The sequence below is a fragment of the Periplaneta americana genome, chromosome 11 (assembly GCF_040183065.1).
Source record: "Periplaneta americana isolate PAMFEO1 chromosome 11, P.americana_PAMFEO1_priV1, whole genome shotgun sequence".
Lineage (NCBI taxonomy): Eukaryota > Metazoa > Arthropoda > Insecta > Blattodea > Blattidae > Periplaneta > Periplaneta americana.
In genome coordinates, this window is record NC_091127.1 from 120,926 (window position 1) to 144,800 (window position 23,875).

General features: G+C 36.0%; 2 protein-coding genes across 4 annotated transcripts in view; one reads left to right on the forward strand and one right to left on the reverse strand.

The window, feature by feature from the left end:
* The first annotated feature begins 3,759 nt into the window (after positions 1–3,759).
* Pmvk (Phosphomevalonate kinase) lies at positions 3,760–20,340 on the forward strand. 3 transcript variants are annotated; one of them, XM_069838786.1, is made up of 4 exons: positions 3,763–3,938; positions 7,999–8,204; positions 17,055–17,204; positions 18,999–20,340. In XM_069838786.1, the coding sequence occupies exons 1-4, from the start codon at positions 3,859–3,861 to the stop codon at positions 19,151–19,153; spliced, it is 591 nt and encodes a 196-aa protein (XP_069694887.1). In that variant the 5' UTR covers positions 3,763–3,858; the 3' UTR covers positions 19,154–20,340. The 3 variants fall into 3 exon arrangements, with proteins under 3 accessions (XP_069694889.1, XP_069694887.1, XP_069694888.1); XM_069838787.1 differs by lacking the exon at positions 3,763–3,938 and adding an exon at positions 4,006–4,380; XM_069838788.1 differs by lacking the exon at positions 17,055–17,204 and having other exon boundaries at positions 3,760–3,938.
* A 2,497-nt stretch (positions 20,341–22,837) lies between these two features.
* dsx-c73A (doublesex cognate 73A) overlaps positions 22,838–23,875 on the reverse strand; it is a 105,070-nt gene continuing 104,032 nt past the window's right edge. Inside the window, exon 7 of the transcript XR_011334750.1 lies at positions 22,838–23,825. The gene's annotated coding sequence lies outside the window, so the exon portion shown is untranslated. The remainder of the gene's footprint in view (positions 23,826–23,875) is intronic.

Consider the following 23,875-nt stretch of genomic DNA (forward strand, 5'->3'; position numbering starts at 1 on the left):
AAAATTAGATGTAGGTCTCTGTAGCCCATGTTTTTTTTTGTCATATCATAAGAAATGTTTTACCTTACTACCGAAAGATGTGAAAATCGCACAAAAAATTAATGCAAAACGTTATGTTACGAAAATGTGTTTTGTTCATACGACTATATTGTGACAATAATTCTATTTCGTTTATTTGTTCAGGTATTGTGAAAGTAATTTTCTTATTTTTGTATTATTTGTATGCAGTGTGGTATTGTGTGGGGCAGAAACGTGGACATCACGATGAAGTGAAGAGAAACGAATAGATGCATTTGAAATGTGAATAAGGAGAAGAATGGAACGTGTTAAGTGGACAGACAATAAGAAATGAAACCGTGTTGGAAAGAGTGGGTGAAGAAAGAATGATGCTGAAACAGATTAGGAAGAGGAAAAGGAATTGGTTTGGTCACTGGCTGAGAAGATACTGCCTACTGAAGGATGCACTGGAAGGAATGGTGAATGGGAGTGAATGGTGAAGAGTTCGAAGCAGAAGAAGATATCAGATGATAGACGACATTAAGATATGTGGATCATACGAGAAGACAAACAGGAAGGCAGAAGATAGGAAACATTGGAGAATGCTGGGTTTGCAGTGAAAGATCTGACCTGGGGCAAAACACTGAATGAGTGATGAATATATTATTTGTATGCTAAAGTTCAGTTAAGTTCAATAAATTGCTTGAAAGATGTTATAAGGCAACAACACATTCTTCAAGATTTGACAACATAATGACCTAGCGTTACCATATGGTCACGCCCTGTAATTCCACATATTCGCTTCAACAATAGAAAACAAAAGCATTATTGTGTTCAATTACATCCATTTAATTAGTCTATAACGAAATAAACAAAAAACTTGACGAAAAATAATTCAGGCTTTTAAGGGTTAATTAACATTTTGATGGTGGATACATTTTCTTTTGAATGTGCATGAGTCCATGAGTGCCTTTCAAGACAGTTGGATTTCGAACACCATTAAAAGCTGGAAACTTCCGGACTGGCCCTTCATGAATCTATGTCACAGTGACACAAAGGGCATATTGAAGGGAATTTAATATTTGTAGTCTTTCCAGGAGGAAAACAATATGGTGTGGAAACGATTGGATAACTTGTAAATGAAATTGGTAAGTATATTTTTATAGATTTATTAATTTGCCCTTACAGAATAATATCTGTAATATTGACAATATTTGAGGAGAAAAATTCGCTCCGGCGCCGGGGATCGAACCTGGGTCCTTGGTTCTAAGTACCCAGCGCTCTGACCACTGAGCTACACCGAATTCAATCCACAGCACCCGATCGAACCTTCCTCCTTCAATGTTTCCCTTTGTGGCCTGACTCCAAGTTAGGCACATGTGTTGTATTCCGCAGTTAACGAGTCACTCAGCTGAGTGCGCTCGAAATCCAGCAAGCTAGCCATCCAAGGAGCCACCAGAGCGCATTACTTCCGGCAAGTGAGCACGCAGGCCACCCATCAGCGCAACCGCCTTGGAATCCATCACAGAAACACCACAGTCTGCTATATAGCCTACAGTCACGAAGCTAGGGATGATTTTTTGCCAACGAGTTGCATTTCTCGCGATAGTTGCTAGTCGCTTGGAGCGCTGTGAGTACTAGGAACTGCCATCGTGATCTAATACAGGCTGTAAGGCAGACCATGTGACTCGCTTAACACGATCACAAAGGGCGGCGTTTCAACCATATAAATTAATTGGAATGCATAAAGAGTAACATATGTTTATCTAAAATGTAGTGTAATTCCATTAATAAAATCTAAAAAATGATTAGGGGACACTTCAGACATAATTCCTTGCGAGTTAAGGTGTAATATTATTTTTGGTGTGAAAATTACGTTGTTCGTATGTGTAATACCTGCCTTTATTTCGATTAAATATTGCGAAATTCTTGTACATTCATTTATGCACGATTCAATAATTTTCAGTTGCACCGCACGAATATTTAGATATGTTGAAATTATAGGTTATGACATTGTTTACTGTACCAGTTGCCCCTTTCTGTCTAATTTTAATGATCTCCAATGCCTTGCCATTCAATGAAAATTATAGGTTATGTTTACTATATTTAACTTATATTCCTAAATTCGCAATCATACATTATAATTAAGCATAATGTCATGTATGATACCCCGGATATTCAATTTATCTGTATTTTAGTACTGCAATTGAGTACTGAATTATTGTTATTTATCTACTACTTAAGAGACGAATGTTATATTTTATTTAACGACGCTCGCAACTGCAGAGGTTATATCAGCGTCGCCGGATGTGCCGGAATTTTGTCCCGCAGGAGTTCTTTTACATGCCAGTAAATCTACTGACATGAGCCTGTCGCATTTAAGCACACTTAAATGCCATCGACCTGGCCCGGGATCGAACCCGCAACCTTGGGCATAGAAGGCCAGCTTAAGAGACGAAGTAACACAATTGTACGTACACTAATTTTACAGGAGTGGTATGGTAAATGTTTTGTCTAAAATTAAGGAAGGTAGATGTGCTAAATTGAAATCACAATATAAATTCTTTTTTTATTAAACCTCAAAATAGCTTCCATTCTAAACTTAAAATGTTGACGTGAACAGATTATGTTAACATGTAAAATTCTCTTCACATCAAAATAACAGTTTTGTAATTATTTCTGCAACATATTATGCATCAAGAAGTAAACGGAACTTATGGGCACATTACACTAAATAAAGCTTAGCAATGATACGCAATAAAGTTATAATATAATATTTCACTGAGCTCCATACACTGAAATAGAAAATACGAACGAACATTACGGCCTGGGTCTAGATCGAAAAGGCATTGACTGTGCCGTATTTCGCATTTTTGTGAGAAGCTATGTAAACTATGAAGTGTTCGTTATCGGTTGTAATAACTGTAAATGGCTAAAATACAATAATTTGAATAATAATATGGGACAAGGAGACGTTTGTAGTACTATAAATTGTAAGAAAAATAGGTTAGAGTTATTCTTATTCCGAAAGATCCAGGAAGGTGAGTTTATAGAATATAATATATATTTTATGAAAATAATATATAAGTTAAACCTTATGTATTTCATATTTCAATAGTGGAAGGAAGGTCTTAATTTTTTCAAAAGAACATGATATCGAAACTAAAATACATTTTATCGTCTGCTAGGTAAAGAGTCTATGATGAGGCGATAGTAGCGATTCTGGTGGTGAGCAACTATGTGCGTTTGCATATTTAGTAAGTATTGAGCTTCGTGACTGTAAATATTAGACTCTGAAACAAGCACCGTCTGAACCGGGCTATGATCTAGGAGTATCACCACTGTCGCCATGTTCGTTGTTTTCCAACTAAACCTGTTTATATATATATATATATATATATATATATATATTCTTCAGTTTCTAAGAAACAGCAATTAAATATCGGACTTTGGCTGTTTTTCACTTATGGCTTAAGTACCTTATTAAAACATTTACTATTGTTAATGTAGGAAGTGTGTTGTTTTCCACTCATGGTATAGTTTCTTTTTGACCACGAGTGTTGGCAACAGAAGAAACAGCTGATGATTTTCCAATTTGAACTGTGAAAAGAGCCAGCTCCGTGAGAACAACAACCATCACGTCACCCAGCTTGCCAGCCAGCAAGAAAATAAGCACCTCTGAACCGGACTTAACTAGTTGGTTGTTCTCTTTCCTAATTCCTCCATATTTATTCAGGGTCCTCAACTGTAGCGGATTCTATTTTTCAATAGTTGGGTACACTGAGAACAATTAAGAATGACAACAAGAAAGTCTTGACTACATAAACCAACGAAATAAACACAATAGCATTCACTTTGAAGATGAATCCGTCGAGTGTTTTACTATTCAGTGGCAAAAGAAAATCTGGAAAGGACTATCTAACAGACAAGATACATGAACGGTAATTAGAAGTTAGCTGTTTTAGTGAAACTAACGCTGAGGTAGTTCCGATGACTTCGGAAGTGAAAGTCGAATTTATAAGGGATTTTTTTTTTTTGTGAAGATACAGTTGATCGTATATGGAAAGCATAACAAAAGCAGGTCAATATAAAGTATCCACCGGCCACTGAACGAATATTGCACATTTTATCACTGTCAATGTGGCGCTATAAACCAATTTTCAATACTTCTATCACGACATTTAAATTATTGTACTGTATATAATTATTACTACATTAACACATTTAATATATCACATAACATGCACTGGATGCGTAATTACTATGAAAGTCGCCATATTTTCTTCCGGAATTACGATCCACTTCCACATGGCTACCAACGAGAAGCAGGGCCGGCATTACATGCAAACGAAATTATACTAAATGTGAGGAATGTTACTACAGGTGTGTAATATTATGTGACAGGTTAGGTTAGGTTAGATGTGTATTATGTGACAGGTTAGATTACGTTTGATTAGGTGTGTAGTATTATGGGAGGTTAGGTTAAGTTTGATTAGGTGTGTAGTATTATTACTATTTTGGCGACATTGAAACATCCACACCTGTGGAGTAACGGTTAGCGCGTTTGGCCGCGAAACCTGGTGGCCTGGCTTCGATTCCCGGTCGGGGGCAAGTTACCTGGTTGAGTTTTATCTCACCCAATATGAGCAAATGCTGGGTAACTTTCGGTGCTGGACCCCGGATTCATTTCACCGACATTATCACCTTCATTTCATTCAAATGCTAAATAACCCAAGATGTTGATAAAGCATTAGATGACCAACCAGCAATTATATTCAGTATATACACTCATACTAGTGCAACAAAGTTCGGATATGAATGAATAAGCTTTTGAAAGGTTTTCTTAAAGTAAAAATTGTGAAATAAAATAATCTACTAAAAAAAAAAAAAAAAGACACTGAAACCCACTGTTATTGTGAGGAGCTGACCAGAAAGTCTCTGCGAGGGTATTTTAATTAGCTGTGGTGCCGAGAGGTATTGATGAATGGAGCACCACTCTTCCTAGAACTGACCAGAGATAAGATATGTTGTTATGAGTTACGAACCTTATGACACTAAACAGATAACAACACAGTCACCATATGATGTTTAATTATACTGTGGCTGAAAATATCAGGTAGTTTGAGACTAGCTATGTATTGGTGTGTTGTATAAGTTGAAACTGTTAGTTTGTATTTTAAAAGTTGATTGAATGTTTTCCCATTGGTTAGTTACTGTAATGTAGTTAGTAGTGTGTCATGTCGTTTTCTGCGAGCAAGAGTGACATTACGCTGGCTGTTACCTGCGTGTAAGATTGGCATTACTGCACATTCCTATTAGGGCTCATCTCGTGGGTACATTAACGAAATGTGACCGTATTCTTCATTCACGGACGATTTTCGTATATAAGAAAGGTACGTTTTTAGGGTGCGTTAAGTGGGCTTACAGCTCTCCCAGTGATCACATCAATTTCTACTAATCAATACTATAAATCCAAGGCATTTTCAAGGTATTTTATCAAGTTCTTTAGTGGCTTGGATATAAGTGATATTCACCCAAAAGCATAACCAAACCTAACACATCACATTCGTATTTGCAAGTTATGAGCAGAGTATGAAGGAAACTACCTCAGTGCTGTCTACCAACGACACTGCCCATACTGCGAAGATTCAATCGTTCTCCAAATAAATCACCTCAGATGATAAACATGTTTATTGTAATCTCATTGTGTAGGCCTATCTGGTTTTTACCTAATCTATGGTAATCTATTTATTTAATGTCTTGTAAACTGAAAATGTATTATACCCTATCTTGTTATTTATTGTGTCTTTTGGTAGTTTTACTATTCTTTGGAAAACTTAAGAGTGTTAAAATTAAATTCATATTAGAAATCTTATTTTGTGTGTGTTTGTATTTTGTGTTTGTATCTAATGACGAACCTATAATCTGTAATAGATTGTACAGGGAATAAATTTCTCTATGACTAACCACAGATCTGCATAAGCAGTCGGAGGAAAGTCATTCTCATATTTAGGCTTTTTATATATATCGTACATTACGTCACAACTGACGTAACAGGTTAGAATGACATACCAAACCATACAAATAACTTAGAAGACCTTCAACTCAATGTATAATTTCAAGAGACTATTGAAGCGATGACAAAAAGCAGAACTACATCTTGTGTTATACAGCCCGATCGGTATTAGAGGTATCCATTATACCAACAACAATATTACTTACTTACTGGCTTTTAAGGAACCCGGAGGTTCATTGCCGCCCTCACATAAGCCTGCCATTGGTCCCTATTCTGAGCAAGATTAATCCAGTCTCTATCATCATATCCCACCTCCCTCAAATCCATTTTAATATTATCATCCCATCTACGTCTCGCCCTTCCCAAAGGTCTTTATCCCTCCGGCCTCCCTCTGGTACAATTTCCTTTTCCCAAATAGCAAGTACAAGCTTATAAATTTCGTTAGATAATGCACTTCCACCCTATTGTATTAATTCTGCTGGAATTTGATCGATACCTGGAAACATAATTTTTCAGATTTTCTATCTCAATTTCGACTTCAGAAAGTGTGGGTTCGGGTATAAATGGCTCAGCAGTTTGTATTTCAATTTCGTCCCGATCATTTCTGTTTGATCTATATGTATATTTAGTAGTTGCCTAAAAATTTTTTTCCATCTGTTCAGGATTGAATGAGAGTCTGCAAGCAAGTCACCATTCTCATCCTTGATCACGTTTAGCTTGCCTGATATCCATTCTTAAATTCCTTTATGCCCTTATATAAATCTCTAATGTTTTTTTTTTTACTATTTTATTAGTCCAGCCTGTCTGAATTGGTTTGTTTTGTCTCCTGATGTTACAATTGAAATACCAGTACTGTTGTTGTGCAGGCAGATATGTGTTGCAGAAGAATGGAAAATGTTGTGGTTAAGTGCACGTGTTCACTGTGCTTGTGTCCGTCTGCGTTACCCGATGTTTCAGTATTCAGATATAATTCATAGTTCTGAATCTGCTTTACTGGATTCGCACAAATTGTCACATCAGTATTTTGCATCTTGAGAACCTCCTATACTGTATATAAAATTTAATTTCTCACCCATTTCTACTCCCTTTCATACTCTTAGGGAATAAATTCGCACAAAATAATGCCACATTCGTATTCTGTGACCTGAAAAACCCCAGATATAAGATTTCATTGAGATTGGATGACATGATATTTCTCATCCCTGCCTCCTCTCCATTAGCCTCTACCTTTGGGGATGATATTTTAAAAAATTATCCAAAATGTTTAATCTAAATTGTAGTTGTAGAAAGTAACGTTCATTTTGAATTTTAAAGTTTCATGTCGAAAAGTTAAAAAAATTTTGAAAACTTTCAACCCCCCCCCCCTTCCTTTTCTCTCATCTTCACTGTCTTAGGGGATGAAATTTGAAAAACCCTCAAAAGTTTAAACGAATTCTAGAAAAGAGCCTTTGTTAAATTTCAAAGCTGCATGTCTGTTGGTTCAAAAGATATAACAGTGAATTTTGACATTCCTACGTCCCCTTTTTCACCCCTTAATGTTCGTATTTCGCAAAACTCCGTCTTATTTCTTGACTAGGGATTAAAAGGAACCTACACACGAGGAGGAGATACGATGCTGAGTCAGTCTGTTGGTCATAAAATAGCTCATATGTATATAGAGTGTGGTACAGTAATGAGGAAAACTTTATGCAGCGAGAACTGGTCCCTTTTCACCTTCGACTAAATTATCAAAATTTTCAGTGTCCCAACTTACATACGACTTTGAAACTTATATTGTGGTTAATTTACACATAAAAAACACAAAACCATAAAGAAATGGAAATAGCAACATTTCACCCCATTTTCTTAATTAGCAATTTACTTGAAAACTGGTCTCTTTTCATATGCACGCATACAAATATTGCCTTTTATTTACTGACTTATTGTCAGTGTATAGTTTCAGTCAGTTTATGGTTTAATCTTTAGAGAGATCGTTTCTTTTCTAGACTTGGGGTGCAGAATGTGGCAATGATAAAAATTTCAGCTCCTATTAAAACTCACTGGGCAGAAAAACATCACTTAAATTTTGAAGAATTAATGAGTGCTGGAGAATATAAAGAAAAACATAGACAAGACATGATTAAATGGAGTGAAGAGATCAGGAACAATAACTATGGATATTTCTGTGAGGCTGCTGTGAAGATGTTTAAAGGTAAGATGTTTTTAGATATTGTTCTTTGTATGTCTTCATCTCATTTATTTTATGTTTAAAATCTATAAATAGGCTTACATCATACACTTGTTTCATAATGATCTTCGGACTTACAAACATTTATTCAAGTAAACTACTGAACATTAGAACATATTCATGAATATCCTTATAAAATCTTTGAAACTTAATTTTTTTCACAGCCATCCTATTAACAAATTTTAACTTCTGTTTAATTTTGTATAATAAAAATGCTTGTGCCATTATTACACTTCCACAATAATAATTATATAGGTATACTTTTAGTCAAAAGTTATTTGTATATGATAGGTAGACGGTAGGTGCCTCTATAATAAAGATAGCATTGTTATAATTCCAACGTGCTGCAGCACCAAGCACAGGGATTATATTGAAGGAGAGGAGAGGTAGGAGGACTACGCCTTATGTCGATGTAGATTTTGTTACTCTGACAGAGGAAAATTAGAGAAGGGAAAACGATTAGGCCTATGGATAAAAAATACTCAACTCTAAATATGTCATTTTCTTTTGAGTTGAAAAAAAGGGGAGTTCAAACCCGGTAACTCTTCCTTCACCCTTGCGTATGCTCCTGGACAGTGCTAAATTTCAGTGGCCACTTACACATACTCGTACTTGTCTATTATATTTTTAGTACACTTTCCCAAAATTTCATACATTTCTGTCCTCATCTTCTTAGCCATTGCTATCATTATTGTTCACTTATGCTCTTGACTAAATCCTTCTTTTTGTTTAGTATTTATATCAGTTTCCCTTGTTTTACATGTCTGCCCTAACCTGCTTAATTCACATTATTAATCTGATAACCATTCATCATTGTTACAATGCACAAGCTTAAAAGTAAGAGAAATCACATTCTCAGCACTATTCCTTCTGCTTTTTTTCTTCCCCTGCAGTGCCAAAATGCTTTCATTTGTAAACACTATCAGCCCCATCTGACCGTGTGTATTGCTCTGCTATCGCCTCTGAATGCAATCCTATTCCTCTGTTTAGCTTACTCATCTCTTCCAGAGCTCTGCAAACATCTGAGGGAGAGTCAAAAAGTAACTTTAATCATTTTTTTATTGATTGGATATGTACAATAAGACTACAAACACTTCATCACTTTTCAACATAGTCCCCATTACGTTCAATGCAAGTGTTTCTATTATTCTACAGTATGTTGAAAAGTGATGAAGTGTTTGTAGTCTTATTGTACATATTCAATTAATAAAACAATTATTATTAAGGTTACTTTTTGACTCTCCCTCATACTATATATATTTCTGTTCGTGATTGACACCATCTGTTCATTTTTTGCTACGTTTTGCATTTCTACACAGTCGTTGATTTGATTTAATATATTCCTTCAGCAAAAAGTCATGGGGAACAGAAGTAAGCGTATAAACTCTGACTAGTCACATATAGAGGTCATCGGTCTAAGAGAAAACTGGTAGAAAAAGTGAAGTTATCAGAAGAGAACATGGAAAAGTGGGTACAGCAGGAAGAGTAAGTGAATTAGGCAGTGAAGTGTTGGAGAACAGAACAGGAATGAATCAGAAGGAAGCAGCAATGAAGAACTAGACAGCAGGAAACTTAAGACTGGAGGTAGAAAACATTAGTGTGAAGATGGAGGACTTGCAAATGGGTTAAGAAAGAAAATGAGTGATTACGAATTCAATATGAGGAAAAGGAATCTATTAATTTTCGGTATAGAAGAAATGGGTCGCGAAAAAAAGCAAAAACCTTGGAGACAGTATGTGACATGTGTAAAGTGATCTTTAATATAGAAGTGAGTGAAGAACACATTCATGAAACTTACAGATTAAGAAGATGTGTAAATACACATCTTAGTAAAGATGTGTAAATACACATCTTAGTAAGTTTTAGGAATACAAGAATAAGGAAAGTTATTTTGAATAATCTAGGACTGCTCAGGACTGCATAGAAAAAGACAATTAGAAGAAAACTACTACTCCAGCAGCGGATTTTCAGGAGAGGCAAGGGAGGCCGTACCTCGCGTAATATTTTACCAGAATACAGTATGACAGTATTAATTCCAGCTGAATTAAGGTCAATAAATTATAGCAAATGACGGACATTTTTCCTTTTATATTAATTTTACTATTCACTATGACTAAGATGTAAGTTACGTCAAGTGGACCACATCCAATTGGTGATGCTAGCTCACTTGTAGATAGTACAAATAATTCATACCGAAAAATAACAGTTAGCGCTGTAACCTGTATAGTCGACATCAGCATTCTAGCAGCCTGCAGTATCTTCTATGCAAGAGAGGGAGAGAGGAGACAGCTACATCACTTTGCTCCCCGGTAACCATGACAACAGAACTTCAACCAATAAGATAGCTGGTCAGCGGCATGTTTAAACTTAACTAGAACGCTCGAGGGGAGCTGAATTTGGCGATGTCCTACCCACTGCTGACAACTGCACTGCTGGTCACGGCTGATTTCAGCTTGTATAGGCAAGCTCTTTCTTTCTTTCTTTCTTTGTTTTAGAAAATTGAGTCTCGTGTCGTTAGTTTTCTCTCCCTGCGTAAAAGTTTTCTTTTATGTTGGTAGATTTTTCTCTTGTTTGCAGGTGTTCCTGTTATGCAGTAATGAGCAAGTCCCAGATTCTTAGGTTCGAACCAATTTTGTTGCTATCTGTTACTCTCGAAATATTGCTTTTCTTATTTGTTTTATGTTGCAACGAATTACATTCTTAAATTTAATATGACCTAAAAAGACATAATTCGTTGGTTAGGACTTAAAATGGCCTAAAGAGACCTAATTCATATCAGGAGCACTACTTAAATGAGTGGTTTGCGGGTGTAATAATTTAATAAAGATACAGTGTTGTAGACATAATGGACTATTAATAATATTGGTAAATAGTTCTATAAAACATTCCATCGTCACCACGTGAATCATCAGGCTACTTTTTAGATTTATAAGGTTAGGCCTGTAATAACAGATATTTGAATGTAACTCTAAAAGAGTATTGTAGTATATTAACAGTATGTTGTTTATTTTTTCTATTTCCCCCCCCCCCCTGTAAAACCATATAAATTTCCTAAACATAAGATGTAAAATCCTAAAAAATTCTAAACCATAGATTGGAAAACCTAATTTTAGTTTCTTAAAACCTATAAATTCTGCGCTTGGTAATGAGGTACGTCACAGGCTTTATATTTTAACACATGTAATGAAAACTCTCATCAGTCACGTCTTGGCCTCCTCAACTTTCAAACCCACCCTCCGCCACTGTACTACTCCCATTTATGAAAGCAGCTAGATCGAAAGGACATATTGCGAAACTGTGTGAAGATAAGTTGAAACTGAATGGAAAATTTTATGATGTAAAGTACTATTTGGAAAATGAAGATCACTCAGAAATTGAAATATGTGTCTTAATGGAAGAAGGGAAGAGTGCATCAGACAGATCAGGGAGAAGAATACAGTGTTACAGAAGGATCAGCAGGCAAAAACAACTTGATGAATTGTGGAAAAAATTACGTACATCTTCTGGCGGTAGACAATAGATGGCTACAGACCATAATGTAGTAGTGGGAAAGTGAGTGACATGGTCAGGAACCCATCCCAGGACAATGAATGAGGAAGTCTAAAGAAGCAAGAACGAAAAGGCGATGTAAGCAGAAGCATTGATGGAAGTATGCCTATGAGCTTGCTTATAACAGGAGTAAGGTCTTCATACTCGAATAGAAATAAAAAGAAGAACGACATTGATTTTTTAGGATGTTCAGAATTTCTGTGAAAATTGTGAAAAATCTATAAGAGTATGAAGGACTGTAAGGAACACAGGTGCACGAAAGAAGGTTAGTGTAGAAAAGAACAGAATAAATGAGTTGGGAAGTGTCGTAGGAGGAGAAAAGACTAGTAAAAAGGGTGTGATAGAAAATAGAAACCAAGACTCAACAAGTAAAAGCAAAAAGAAAAGTACAGGAAAGAGGAGTGTAGTAACAGAAGAAATGGTGAGTGGAAAAACAGAAGAGGAGATTAACAATAACAATAAAGAGAGTAATATGATAGAAATTAACAGTACAGAAAGGGCTGAACCTATGACATTGAATATGATAAGTAAGAAATGAGGGAAGGTATTAAGGGAACTAAGTAAGGTGGAGGGAGATGGAATATGTAAATACGAGGAGTGATCAGGAACTTGGAAAAAAGCGACGGGGAATAGTGTAAATCTAGCACAGAGTCCAAAAAGTGAGGGGGAATAGTGTAAATCTAGCAGAAAATGAGCGTTCAAAAAGTGAGAGGGAATAGTGTAAATCTAGCAGAAAATGAGAGTTCAAAAAGTGAGGGGGAATAGTGTATATCCAGCAGAAAATGAGCGTTCAAAAAGTGAGGGGGAATAGTGTATATCCAGCAGAAAATGAGCGTTCAAAAAGCGAGGGGGAATAGTGTATATCCAGCAGAAAATGAGCGTTCAAAAAGTGAGGGGGAATAATGTATATCCAGCAGAAAATGAGCGTTCAAAAAGTGAGGGGGAATAGTGTAAATCTAGCAGAAACTGAGAGTTCAAAAAGTGAGGGGGAATAGTGTAAATCTAGCAGAAACAGAGTTCAAAAAGTGAGGGGGAATAGTGTAAATCTAGCAGAAAATGAGAGTTCAAAAAGTGAGGGGGAATAGTGTAAATCTAGCAGAAACTGAGAGTTCAAAAAGTGAGGGGGAATAGTGTAAATCTAGCAGAAACAGTTCAAAAAGTGAGGGGGAATAGTGTAAATCTAGCAGAAACAGTTCAAAAAGTGAGAGGGAATAGTGTAAATCTAGCAGAAAATGAGAGTTCAAAAAGTGAGGGGGAATAGTGTATATCCAGCAGAAAATGAGCGTTCAAAAAGTGAGGGGGAATAGTGTAAATCTAGCAGAAACTGAGAGATCAAAAAGTGAGGGGGAATAGTGTAAATCTAGCAGAAACAGAGTTCAAAAAGTGAGGGGGAATAGTGTAAATCTAGCAGAAAATGAGAGTTCAAAAAGTGAGGGGGAATAGTGTAAATCTAGCAGAAACTGAGAGTTCAAAAAGTGAGGGGGAATAGTGTAAATGTAGCAGAAAATGAGAGTTCAAAAAGTGAGGGGGAATAGTGTAAATCTAGATGAAAATAAGAGTTCAAAATGACACTATATTTTATTCTCTCTTCTGCTTTGGCTGTCAGGAATCTCTGCATTATCATGAAATGACATCTGTCTGGAAAGAACAAACTTTGTGAACGCAAGGCTGGTAAATTTTTACTGCAGCCCTTTTCATCTTTTTCTACTTCATGTGCTGTTTGTTCATCTAATGTCTCTGCATTCTCAATAACTGAAATGTTGACATGAAGAGAAGGAAAGGGATGTGTTAAAGTCTAAAGCAATGCACTTCTGGATTTGTACAAGTCATAAGTCTAAAGCACTGCACTTCTAGATTTGTGCAAGTCACATGTCGAAAGCAGTGCACTTCTGGATTTGTACAAGTCATAAGCCTAAAGCAATGCACTTCTGGACTTGTACAAGTCATAAGCCTAAAGCACTGCACTTCTGGATTTGTACAAGTCATAAGTGTAAAGCACTGCACTTCTGGATTTGTACAAGTCATAAGCCTAAAGCAATGCACTTCTGGATTTGTACAAGTCATAAGCCTAAAGCAATGCACTTCTGGATTGTACAAGTCATAAGTCTAAAGCACTGCACTTCTGGATTTGTACAAGTCATAAGCCTAAAGCAATGCACTTCTGGATTTGTACAAGTCATAAGCCTAAAGCACTGCACCTCTGGATTTGTACAAGTCATAAGCCTAAAGCAATGCACTTCTGGATTTGTACAAGTCATAAGTCTAAAGCACTGCACTTCTGGATTTGTGCAAGTCACATGTCGAAAGCAGTGCACTTCTGGATTTGTACAAGTCATAAGCCTAAAGCAATGCACTTCTGGACTTGTACAAGTCATAAGCCTAAAGCACTGCACTTCTGGATTTGTACAAGTCATAAGTGTAAAGCACTGCACTTCCGGATTTGTACAAGTCATAAGCCTAAAGCAATGCACTTCTGGATTTGTACAAGTCATAAGTCTAAAGCACTGCACTTCTGGATTTGTACAAGTCATAAGCCTAAAGCACTGCACTTCTGGATTTGTACAAGTCATAAGTCTAAAGCACTGCACTTCTGGATTTGTACAAGTCATAAGCCTAAAGCAATGCACTTCTGGATTTGTACAAGTCATAAGCCTAAAGCAATGCACTTCTGGATTTGTACAAGTCATAAGCCTAAAGCAATGCACTTCTGGATTTGTACAAGTCATAAGTCTAAAGCAATGCACTTCTGGATTTGTACAAGTCATAAGCCTAAAGCACTGCACTTCTGGATTTGTACAAGTCATAAGCCTAAAGCAATGCACTTCTGGATTTGTACAAGTCATAAGCCTAAAGCAATGCACTTCTGGATTTGTACAAGTCATAAGTCTAAAGCACTGCACTTCTGGATTTGTACAAGTCATAAGCCTAAAGCAATGCACTTCTGGATTTGTACAAGTCATAAGCCTAAAGCACTGCACCTCTGGATTTGTACAAGTCATAAGCCTAAAGCAATGCACTTCTGGATTTGTACAAGTCATAAGTCTAAAGCACTGCACTTCTGGATTTGTACAAGTCATAAGTCTAAAGCACTGCACTTCTGGATTTGTACAAGTCATAAGCCTAAAGCAATGCACCTCTGGATTTGTACAAGTCATAAGCCTAAAGCAATGCACTTCTGGATTTGTACAAGTCATAAGCCTAAAGCACTGCACTTCTGGATTTGTACAAGTCATAAGTCTAAAGCACTGCACTTCTGGATTTGTACAAGTCATAAGCCTAAAGCAATGCACTTCTGGATTTGTACAAGTCATAAGCCTAAAGCAATGCACTTCTGGATTTGTACAAGTCATAAGCCTAAAGCACTGCACTTCTGGATTCGTACAAGTCATAAGTCTAAAGCACTGCACTTCTGGATTTGTACAAGTCATAAGCCTAAAGCAATGCACTTCTGGATTTGTACAAGTCATAAGTCTAAAGCAATGCACTTCTGGATTTGTACAAGTCATAAGCCTAAAGCACTGCACTTCTGGATTTGTACAAGTCATAAGCCTAAAGCAATGCACTTCTGGATTTGTACAAGTCATAAGCCTAAAGCAATGCACTTCTGGATTTGTACAAGTCATAACCCTAAAGTACTGCACCTCTGGATTTGTACAAGTCACATGTCTAAAGCGGTGCACTTCTGGATGTAATTTCCATCCAGAGGAAACCATCCTGAGGATATATTTTATTACTTTTTAAAGTTCTATCACTCTTAACTCTGAACTCGTGAATTTTGGATCCAGTGGCATATACAGTAACCATTAGACCACTAAGGACAACTTCGCAAATCTTTGATTTGCTATGAATACCCTGTAGTCACCGCTAAAAGAAGTCATTATTCGTGCAGTGCACTTGTGTACTGGGAATATTATTCTTTTATATTTCTGTTGCATTCACGTAAACAGTGCTGGATTTAGGCCTAGGCAACCTAGGCAATTTCTCTCTTTCTCTCGCGTCCTTTTTTTTATTTTCATTTTACAGTGAAATTTGTTTGTAAAACACTTGTTGGTAAATGTTTCTGAAGTTTGTTCTTGAACACATTGTGGAAGTCGCATTGTCACGGTCGCAGCGAGAGCAAAAGAAAGTGTGTAGCTGCATAATTATATTGTAGGGTAGGGATAATATTAAAATGGATTTGAGGGAGGTGGGATATGATGATAGAGATTGGATTAATCTTGCTCAGGATAGGGACCAATGCCGGGCCTATGTGAGGGCGGCAATGAACCTCCGGGTTCCTTAAAAGCCAGTAAGTAAGTAACTGTGAAACTGCTTAAATTTAACTGCTTGTATAAACAAGAATGCATTGTTGAAAATCAAATTAGATGTGTGTTTGTTATAATAACCACAACTATCAGTTACATTTCCAATATATATCGTCAACAATACTATTTAATCACTTCCGAGCATGTGCACTACATAATTCGATATGAAAGGTTTATTCCCCAAAGATTTGGGGTTTATTTTTCAGTGTAATTTATACTTCCTATCGAAAAAAGAAATACTCGTAATAACTATACCATCAACAAAACCAATGCTTAAAAATAAACCACAGCCTGGCTTTCACAAATCAATTTCGTTTCAACACTGAGTAAGTTTGAATATGTTTCTTTGCATCGAATGTGATGTGCTTCGTCAGATCGACTTTGATGACATCATCAATGCATTCTCTGTGAAGAAAGTGTGAAGGAAATCTTTATAATTCACAAGTAAGATGCATGTATTTTGATTCCAGTAATTTATTTATTGTTTTCTGAATTGTAACATTTCATTTAAACTAAACATGACCTGTATAATAGCTAAAGATTTTTTTGTTTGGTCCTACAGAATATATCTGTTATGGTAACAATTAATAATAGAGGAGAAAAATTCGCTCGGCAGTTGACGTAATGAAATGTCAACATACATGCCCAATTATGGAGTCAGGCCACAAAGGGAAACATACTGGAGGAGGGGAGTTCGATCCGGTGCTGTGGATTGGACTTCGGCATAGCTCAATGGTGAGAGCACTTGGTATGTAGAACCAAGGACCCAGATTCGATCCCTGATGCCGGAGCGAATTTTTCTGCTTATAAATTGTTTGTGGGACTTGGGGAGTGGCATTATACCTGAATCCGGCCTACACATAAACTGCTGCACTAAGTTTGTTTGAAAAATATTAAATCTACATAAGTATTATATTCTATAGCAATACAGGGAGCGTAAAATAAAATAATTTATTTACAGCACACGAAAAACCTATATGGATAGTAAGCGACATCAGAAGAAAAACAGATTTGAAATGGTTTAGAGAAAACTATGGTTCAGCTGTGAAGACTGTGCGAGTTGTAGCAGATGATGATGTTCGTAGGCAAAGAGGCTGGGTATTTACGACAGGTAATGTTTACTATAAGAAATGTCTTTATTTGGCTGCATTTGCAAATTAGGATGCAGTGTAAATAGTGATCCAAATGGCTAAAGTCTCAATTTCCTGCTCCAAAGTTCTGAGTTCAAATCTAGTGAGTCGAAATGGAGTTTCTGTGCGAGAATTGTTCAGTTTGGTACAGTATAGATCCATCTGCCAATTGATGGTGTGTAGTGCATCACTTAACTTTATCATTCTCATGGCAGTGATACAGAAGCTGCAGCACAACTATGGTACGGTATTTGTTTCTTAAATTAGGTAAATAGAAATAAAACGGCTCCTTGACAAAATAAACTTCATTGATAAAAGAAAAGATTAGCATTTTTCCAAAAATAAAACCCTTCTTGGAAGTAGTTGTGCTGTGTGTGATAGGTCAACTACTGGAGATTACAAAGCAAGTCAGGAATTGCTAGAAATGGGATATTTTAACTTTCACATTCTACACAATTGAAAAATATGTTTAAATATAGTTTAAGGAATTATAATAGGTTTATTTGCAAATTAAAATGCAAATCAGTGCTTATGTAAAAGTATTGTTTGCAAGTATAGACATCCATTATGCTATTTATCTTTTTATAATATGAGTAAGAAAGAATTGGGACAAGCCTGGAACATTTTCTGAAGACAGTTCGTTCAGTTCACTTCATGTGACAGTGAGTTCGTTGGACACTTGTTCCTTTTCTAAAATTATAGAATAAAATGGAAGTAAATGTATTATAATAGTAATAATGAAGAACCTGCTGACACTACAGATAATACCTGGGTTGAGACAAGTTACCTGATTGGCGTTTTTCCGAGGTTTTCCTTCAACCAATTGAAGCAAAATTGCTGGGTACTTTTCGGCATTGAACTTGAGTCCCATTTCGCCAAAATTTCTTCACATGTCTTCATCATGTTTAACATAGCTTGTGTTAAGTTCAAGGTGCTTTGCTGCATTCATACAAGAGCACAGCCATTATATAATTCACAAAATAGGAGTGGTAAGCACAATAACCCTTAGCCTCATCTGTTAATAAAGGTATGTGTATTGCTCTGTGGGCAGATTCTATGCTCACGATAAGACATATTTATGACTTCGTTTATTTTATCCTATAATTAGGCTACTACTTGTACAACTATTAAATTGAGACAGTGTATTTAACACAGGCTTCATGGAAGAATTTTACATATTCACCATGTTTTACAAAACAATAGTAACATAAATAATTGATTAAATGTCGATCTTACTCGTGTTAATTGTGTAAGCATGTGCGGCTTACAGCTGTTTCGATGTTTCCTTACACCATCCTCAGAGCCTACTAGATCTCGGCATCATCTCGAACTTCGCTGCCTCTTGTGTGGGTGCGTTCGATTGTTGAAAATGTTGAAATGTGGTGTCAAATAGTGTGAAAGATTCAACATGGAATAGTAACATGTTTAAGTTAATGCCTATATTAACATGTAGTAGTATTTAAAACAAATATAAACAACGGCTGCAAGCTCCATTTATTTAATTGAACCCATTTCTCTATGTTCCCTCTGCTCTGTTGTTAGGTAAGATCTTTTGCTGCTGGTGCCACCTTCCCCAAGTATAGCATAAATCACCTCTCCCCCTCCCCGAGGGAAAGGTCTTGCTTGCAGTGGAATTGATGTGTCATAATAGGTTAATTCAAGATTCACAGATGGAAAAACAAATGGCATGCAAGAAACAGTTTCCGAACTAATTACATTAGTCACGTAAGTTCCATTCCTGCTTTGCATGTTCATTATGTTCGTTTAATTTACAGGAATAGATGATGCTGAAACAGAGTGTAATCTGGATGAGGAGACCGAGTGGGACTGGAAGATTGTGAACAATGACAATGAGGCAGAAACAGAGCTTGGAATGCTGAGCATACTGACATGGGTCGGCAGTATTAGTTGTGCACAAGATGTTTCGTAACTGTCTTGTACTTCAAGGACATTTAATTGCACAACCTTTGAAAAAGTCAAGTCGGTAACAATATGAAGTTTATGTATATACATACATACATTCCTTGTATATTCATTCTACCCTGGGCATCAAACCCAGCATGCTTCAATCTTTGCTATTTTATGCCTTCCTCTTAGTCTCAGCATATGATCCATGTACCTTAATGTTGTCTAACATCTGATTTCTTCTGCCCCAGACTTTTCTCCCATTCACCATTTCTTCCAGTGCATCCTTTAGCAAATGGTTTTTTCTTAGTCAGTGACCCAGAAATTTCATTTTCTCTTTCCCATCAGTTTCAGCATTATTCTTTCTTCACATACCCTTTCTAGCAGAGCTTCATTTGTTATTTTGTCTGTCCATTTCACACACTCCAAATTTCAAATGCTTCTAGTCGTTTTTCTTCACTTCACCATAATGTCCATGTTTCTGCTCCATACAATGCAACATTCCACACGAAGCACTTCACTAGTATCTTCCTTAGCTCTTTTTTCCAGAGGCCCGCTGAATATGCTCCTTTTTCTATTAAAAGCTTCCTTGCCATTGCTATCCTCTTTTGACTTCCTGGCAGCAATTCAGGTTACTGCTTGGAAACAAAGAGGAAGGCAGAAAATAGAAAAGACTGGAGAAAGCTGGGTTTGCAATGAAAGAGCTGCCCTTTGGCATAACTCTAAATGAATGAAATGAATGAATGTATATGTATATATATATATGGAGTCCCGCGCCGTGGCGTTGCGGTCTAAGGCATCTTGCCTAAGACTCGCGTTACGAAATGCGCACTGGTTCGAATCCTCATGGGGGAAGAAATTTTCTCATGAAATTTCGGCCAGTGTATGGGACCGGTGTTCACCCAGCATCGTGATGCACTTGGGGAGTTACGATAGATAGCGAAATCCGGTTGCGAATACCAGCTATAACTGCTGGGGGGGGGGGGGATCATCGTGCTAACCACACGATACCTCCATTCTGGTTGGATGATCGTCCACCTCTGCTTCGGCATGTGGGCGTAAGGCCAGCAGCCGGCTGGTCGGTCTAGGCTCTCCACGGGCTGTAGCGCCACGGATTATTATTATATATATGGAGGTTATGGAGAAGGCAAAACTTGTTTTAATTTGCTCATATATATGTATATTTAAATAAAAATCAAAGTTTTATCAGTATGTGAAAACTTTTAAGTTCAGTATTTGAATTATTATTCACTTTTACTTTTCACAGTCTCTTCTTGTATTGTACATGAAATCCTATTATCTGCATCTTTCATGTTTTAACTTCCCTTCACTTGAAAATAATGGAATACAAACATCCTTAGCGACCAAAACCCTGTACCATTCTTATATACAGAGTGGGAGGGAACCTATTACATTAATTCACAGAGGTAATAGATCAAGTCAATGGGAACAACTTTTGTCAAATAAGTTTTTTGATACGTCCAGTAGTTTTGATAATACGAAATGCAATATGTTGCAACCCTGCAAAGAGTAGCTGTACTCTTTTAGGTCATTGCTCCATAGTGGAGATGGGTGGAACTCCAGTCATCCACTCCTCAAGACTTGCGAGAGGGGAATGTAAACAAAAACGTCTCATCAGATACCTTTCGATCAAATTACTGTACATAGTAACACTTAACACATAATTCCTTTTCCAAGTTAATTTTTAATTTCTTCAAAGATAATAACTTAAATGGAGATTGAGTTACAGAATGTATATTCGTAATAATTTTATTTTGAGTTTGCATCAAATGTAAAGGAATTTTTAATGGAAATAGTTTTGTTTTATAAGAATGAGCCGTCTTAGAATAAAGTTTTGTCACACAGATATTTTATAAGTTTCAGAAAGGAGGCAGTGTGCATGATCAGACATACAACAAAACAAAACAAATTTTATTACCTTAACTAGTCATCTTGTGAACCAGTTCGCTATCCTCTGATCATGAGCACTGCCTCCTTTCTGGAACTTATAAAGCGTGATAAAACTTTTTTCTAAGACTGTTCATTGTTTACTATTTTGTAATTACGTTAAAAGCAAAGAAATCAACATATCCAGTACTGTGAATGTTAAATAAGTTTCATGGTATTAAATTTAGAGTTAAAGAGGTTATAGAATAATAATAATAATAATAATAATAATAATAATAATAATATTTATAGTATAAGAGAGTAAAATTAGATTTTATGCGTGAGTAGGAAGATTAGCGCCTGAGATGAAGCCAAAGCCACGAGGACATAAAATCTGTTTGTGCAAGATTGTGCGTATTTGCTTGCTTTCCCACAAAACCAATACACGGTAAGTGTGAAATACCACATTCAGTATTCCCAACGTAACACACATAACAATTTCCCTCTTCTTACCGCTTAAGCGCCATATTCATTTTACTGCTTTAGGCTTTTAACATATTATTTTTAAAGGTATTCAATATAGTAATAATTATAAATTGGAAACTTACCACTGCAATTTCACCTAAATTGCACTGTTAATTATTGTTTTTAAATATTTGCAAAAATTAAGTAAACTCTACAACTCCACTAAAGTTACTGCATTTGTAATGCAAGTAACATTAAGGAAGCCGTGCAAAAATCAACAAGATTCCAGACTCATCATAGACTGGGGGAAAAAAAAAAGACAGACGTATATCATGGCCTGCTGCAGTACAGTAAACACAGGAAACATTTTATAGCAACAATGTTGAAGAAAGATATATTTGTTTTCCAAAGTTGCCGTCATTGAACAGAAACCAAGATGGAGATTTCATTGCAACTAATTAGAAATTCCTCTTTCAGGTATGTAATAAACGATCTTCGCACAAAATAATATACGATACACGAGCGGTATGTTTGTTTTCATGTTCTCGGAAATTAAAAAAGCTCAACTACGTTTCGCTTTTTCAGTCTTTTCCTCGAACATGAAAACGTCAACATACCGCTCTTGTAACGCATATTACTATTACTCTCGCGTGCTATACAATATTTTATCTATGACTGGTATCTAAACTGGTCTTTATTTCATCATCCTTAGCAATCTAAACAATGGCTTTATTAAAAGTATTTAATTCATTGCTGTGAATTAAAAGCTTTTTCCATGACAACCTACACATTAGCAACCATAAAATCCATACATTCATTCATTATAACGTCCTCACAAGCAATACATTACAAAGAAAAGGGTGCAATTTAAAATTAAATTCAGATAGCAGTAATGGATAAAATATTGTATAGCACATGAGAGTGAACAGATTTTATACATTCATGGCAATGATCAAATATGTTGGATAAACTGCTGCACTTAGCTATTGATCTATAATTTTTCAGACTATATTTATAATTTTTCTTAAATATAGGAATTACCTTATCTAATTTCAATTCACTTGGAAATTCACCACAGCTGAAAGAAAGATTTACAAGATAAATAAGTGCTTTAACTATAAATACTTTTAATAATGAGCATAGGTGGAAAATAAAAAAATTGGACCCCTTATGACTCGGTATAAAATGTTATTAGAGACCCGATTCTTTTACTGCATATAGTAGAGACTAGCCTACAAGGCAACTTTTGCACATCCTCACGTTTTGATTTTCGAGAAGACAAAATCAGTAACTTTACTGGACACTCAATTGGTTCACAATCTATTTTCGTTCCTTATACTAGTGATAGACTGCGATCACTAATCGCGATTATCGACCTAATCGCGATCGTGGTTATAGTGTGCCATCGTACCGATCGCGATCATGAACTTAATCCTGTTTCCACAACGAGTTAGAAGACTCGATGTGTTTCCAGAACTAGATAACCGCACTGAGGCACGGCCATGTGGACGAAAGTAACATTTTAGTAATTTTTGGTTTCGAATCACCTAGATTTATATTATTTAGGATGTTGTGATAGCTTCTGCTGTGGAATTTTGTTACCCCTTCCATTGTATTATATGTACGTATGTATTTATTCACACTGCAAATCGGTAAATACCCAGTGGCAGTGGTAACTAATTACACTCAATAATGACAATAATAAATTAATAATAATAATAATAATAATAATAATAATAATAATAATAATAAAATAGCAATAGTATAATAATATTAACAAGGAACATCCTAAATTAAATGAAGCATGATCACTTAAAATAGCATTTAAAGTAAATCAAATTTGTATTTTAACCCTAAGTTCGAACTAAAACTCACGAGTATGATATGTCCATATATGTACAAGTAGGCTTACTCGGATCAACTCACTTCCTGCACTGGAACTACGACACATTTCATTGCCACTATCCTGATTTCACTAACACTTAAAAAACATTTCACTGTTCAAATACTTTGCACTACCACTATAAACTATAAAACTTCACTGACATAGCACACTTCACTGACACAGTACACTTCACTAACACAACACATTTCTTCACTGATACAACACTTCAAATAACAAAATATCAATTATTACACCATTTAAGTACTGTAGTGTGCATGATATACTACCGTCTATTAGTAAAGTCCTTAAGCCTATTTTAAATACATTGTTGGTTATTGGTACAGCCTTTAGTAAGTCTGCAGGTAAAGCATTCCAGTCCCTGATAGTACGATTGAGAAAAGAAAGCTTTCCAGTGTCCATCCTCTGTCTTCTTTCCCTCAATTTATGTGAGTGGTTGTTCCTTGAAGAGTAAATAAAATAGAAAAATAATACAAACGAAAATAAATGGCT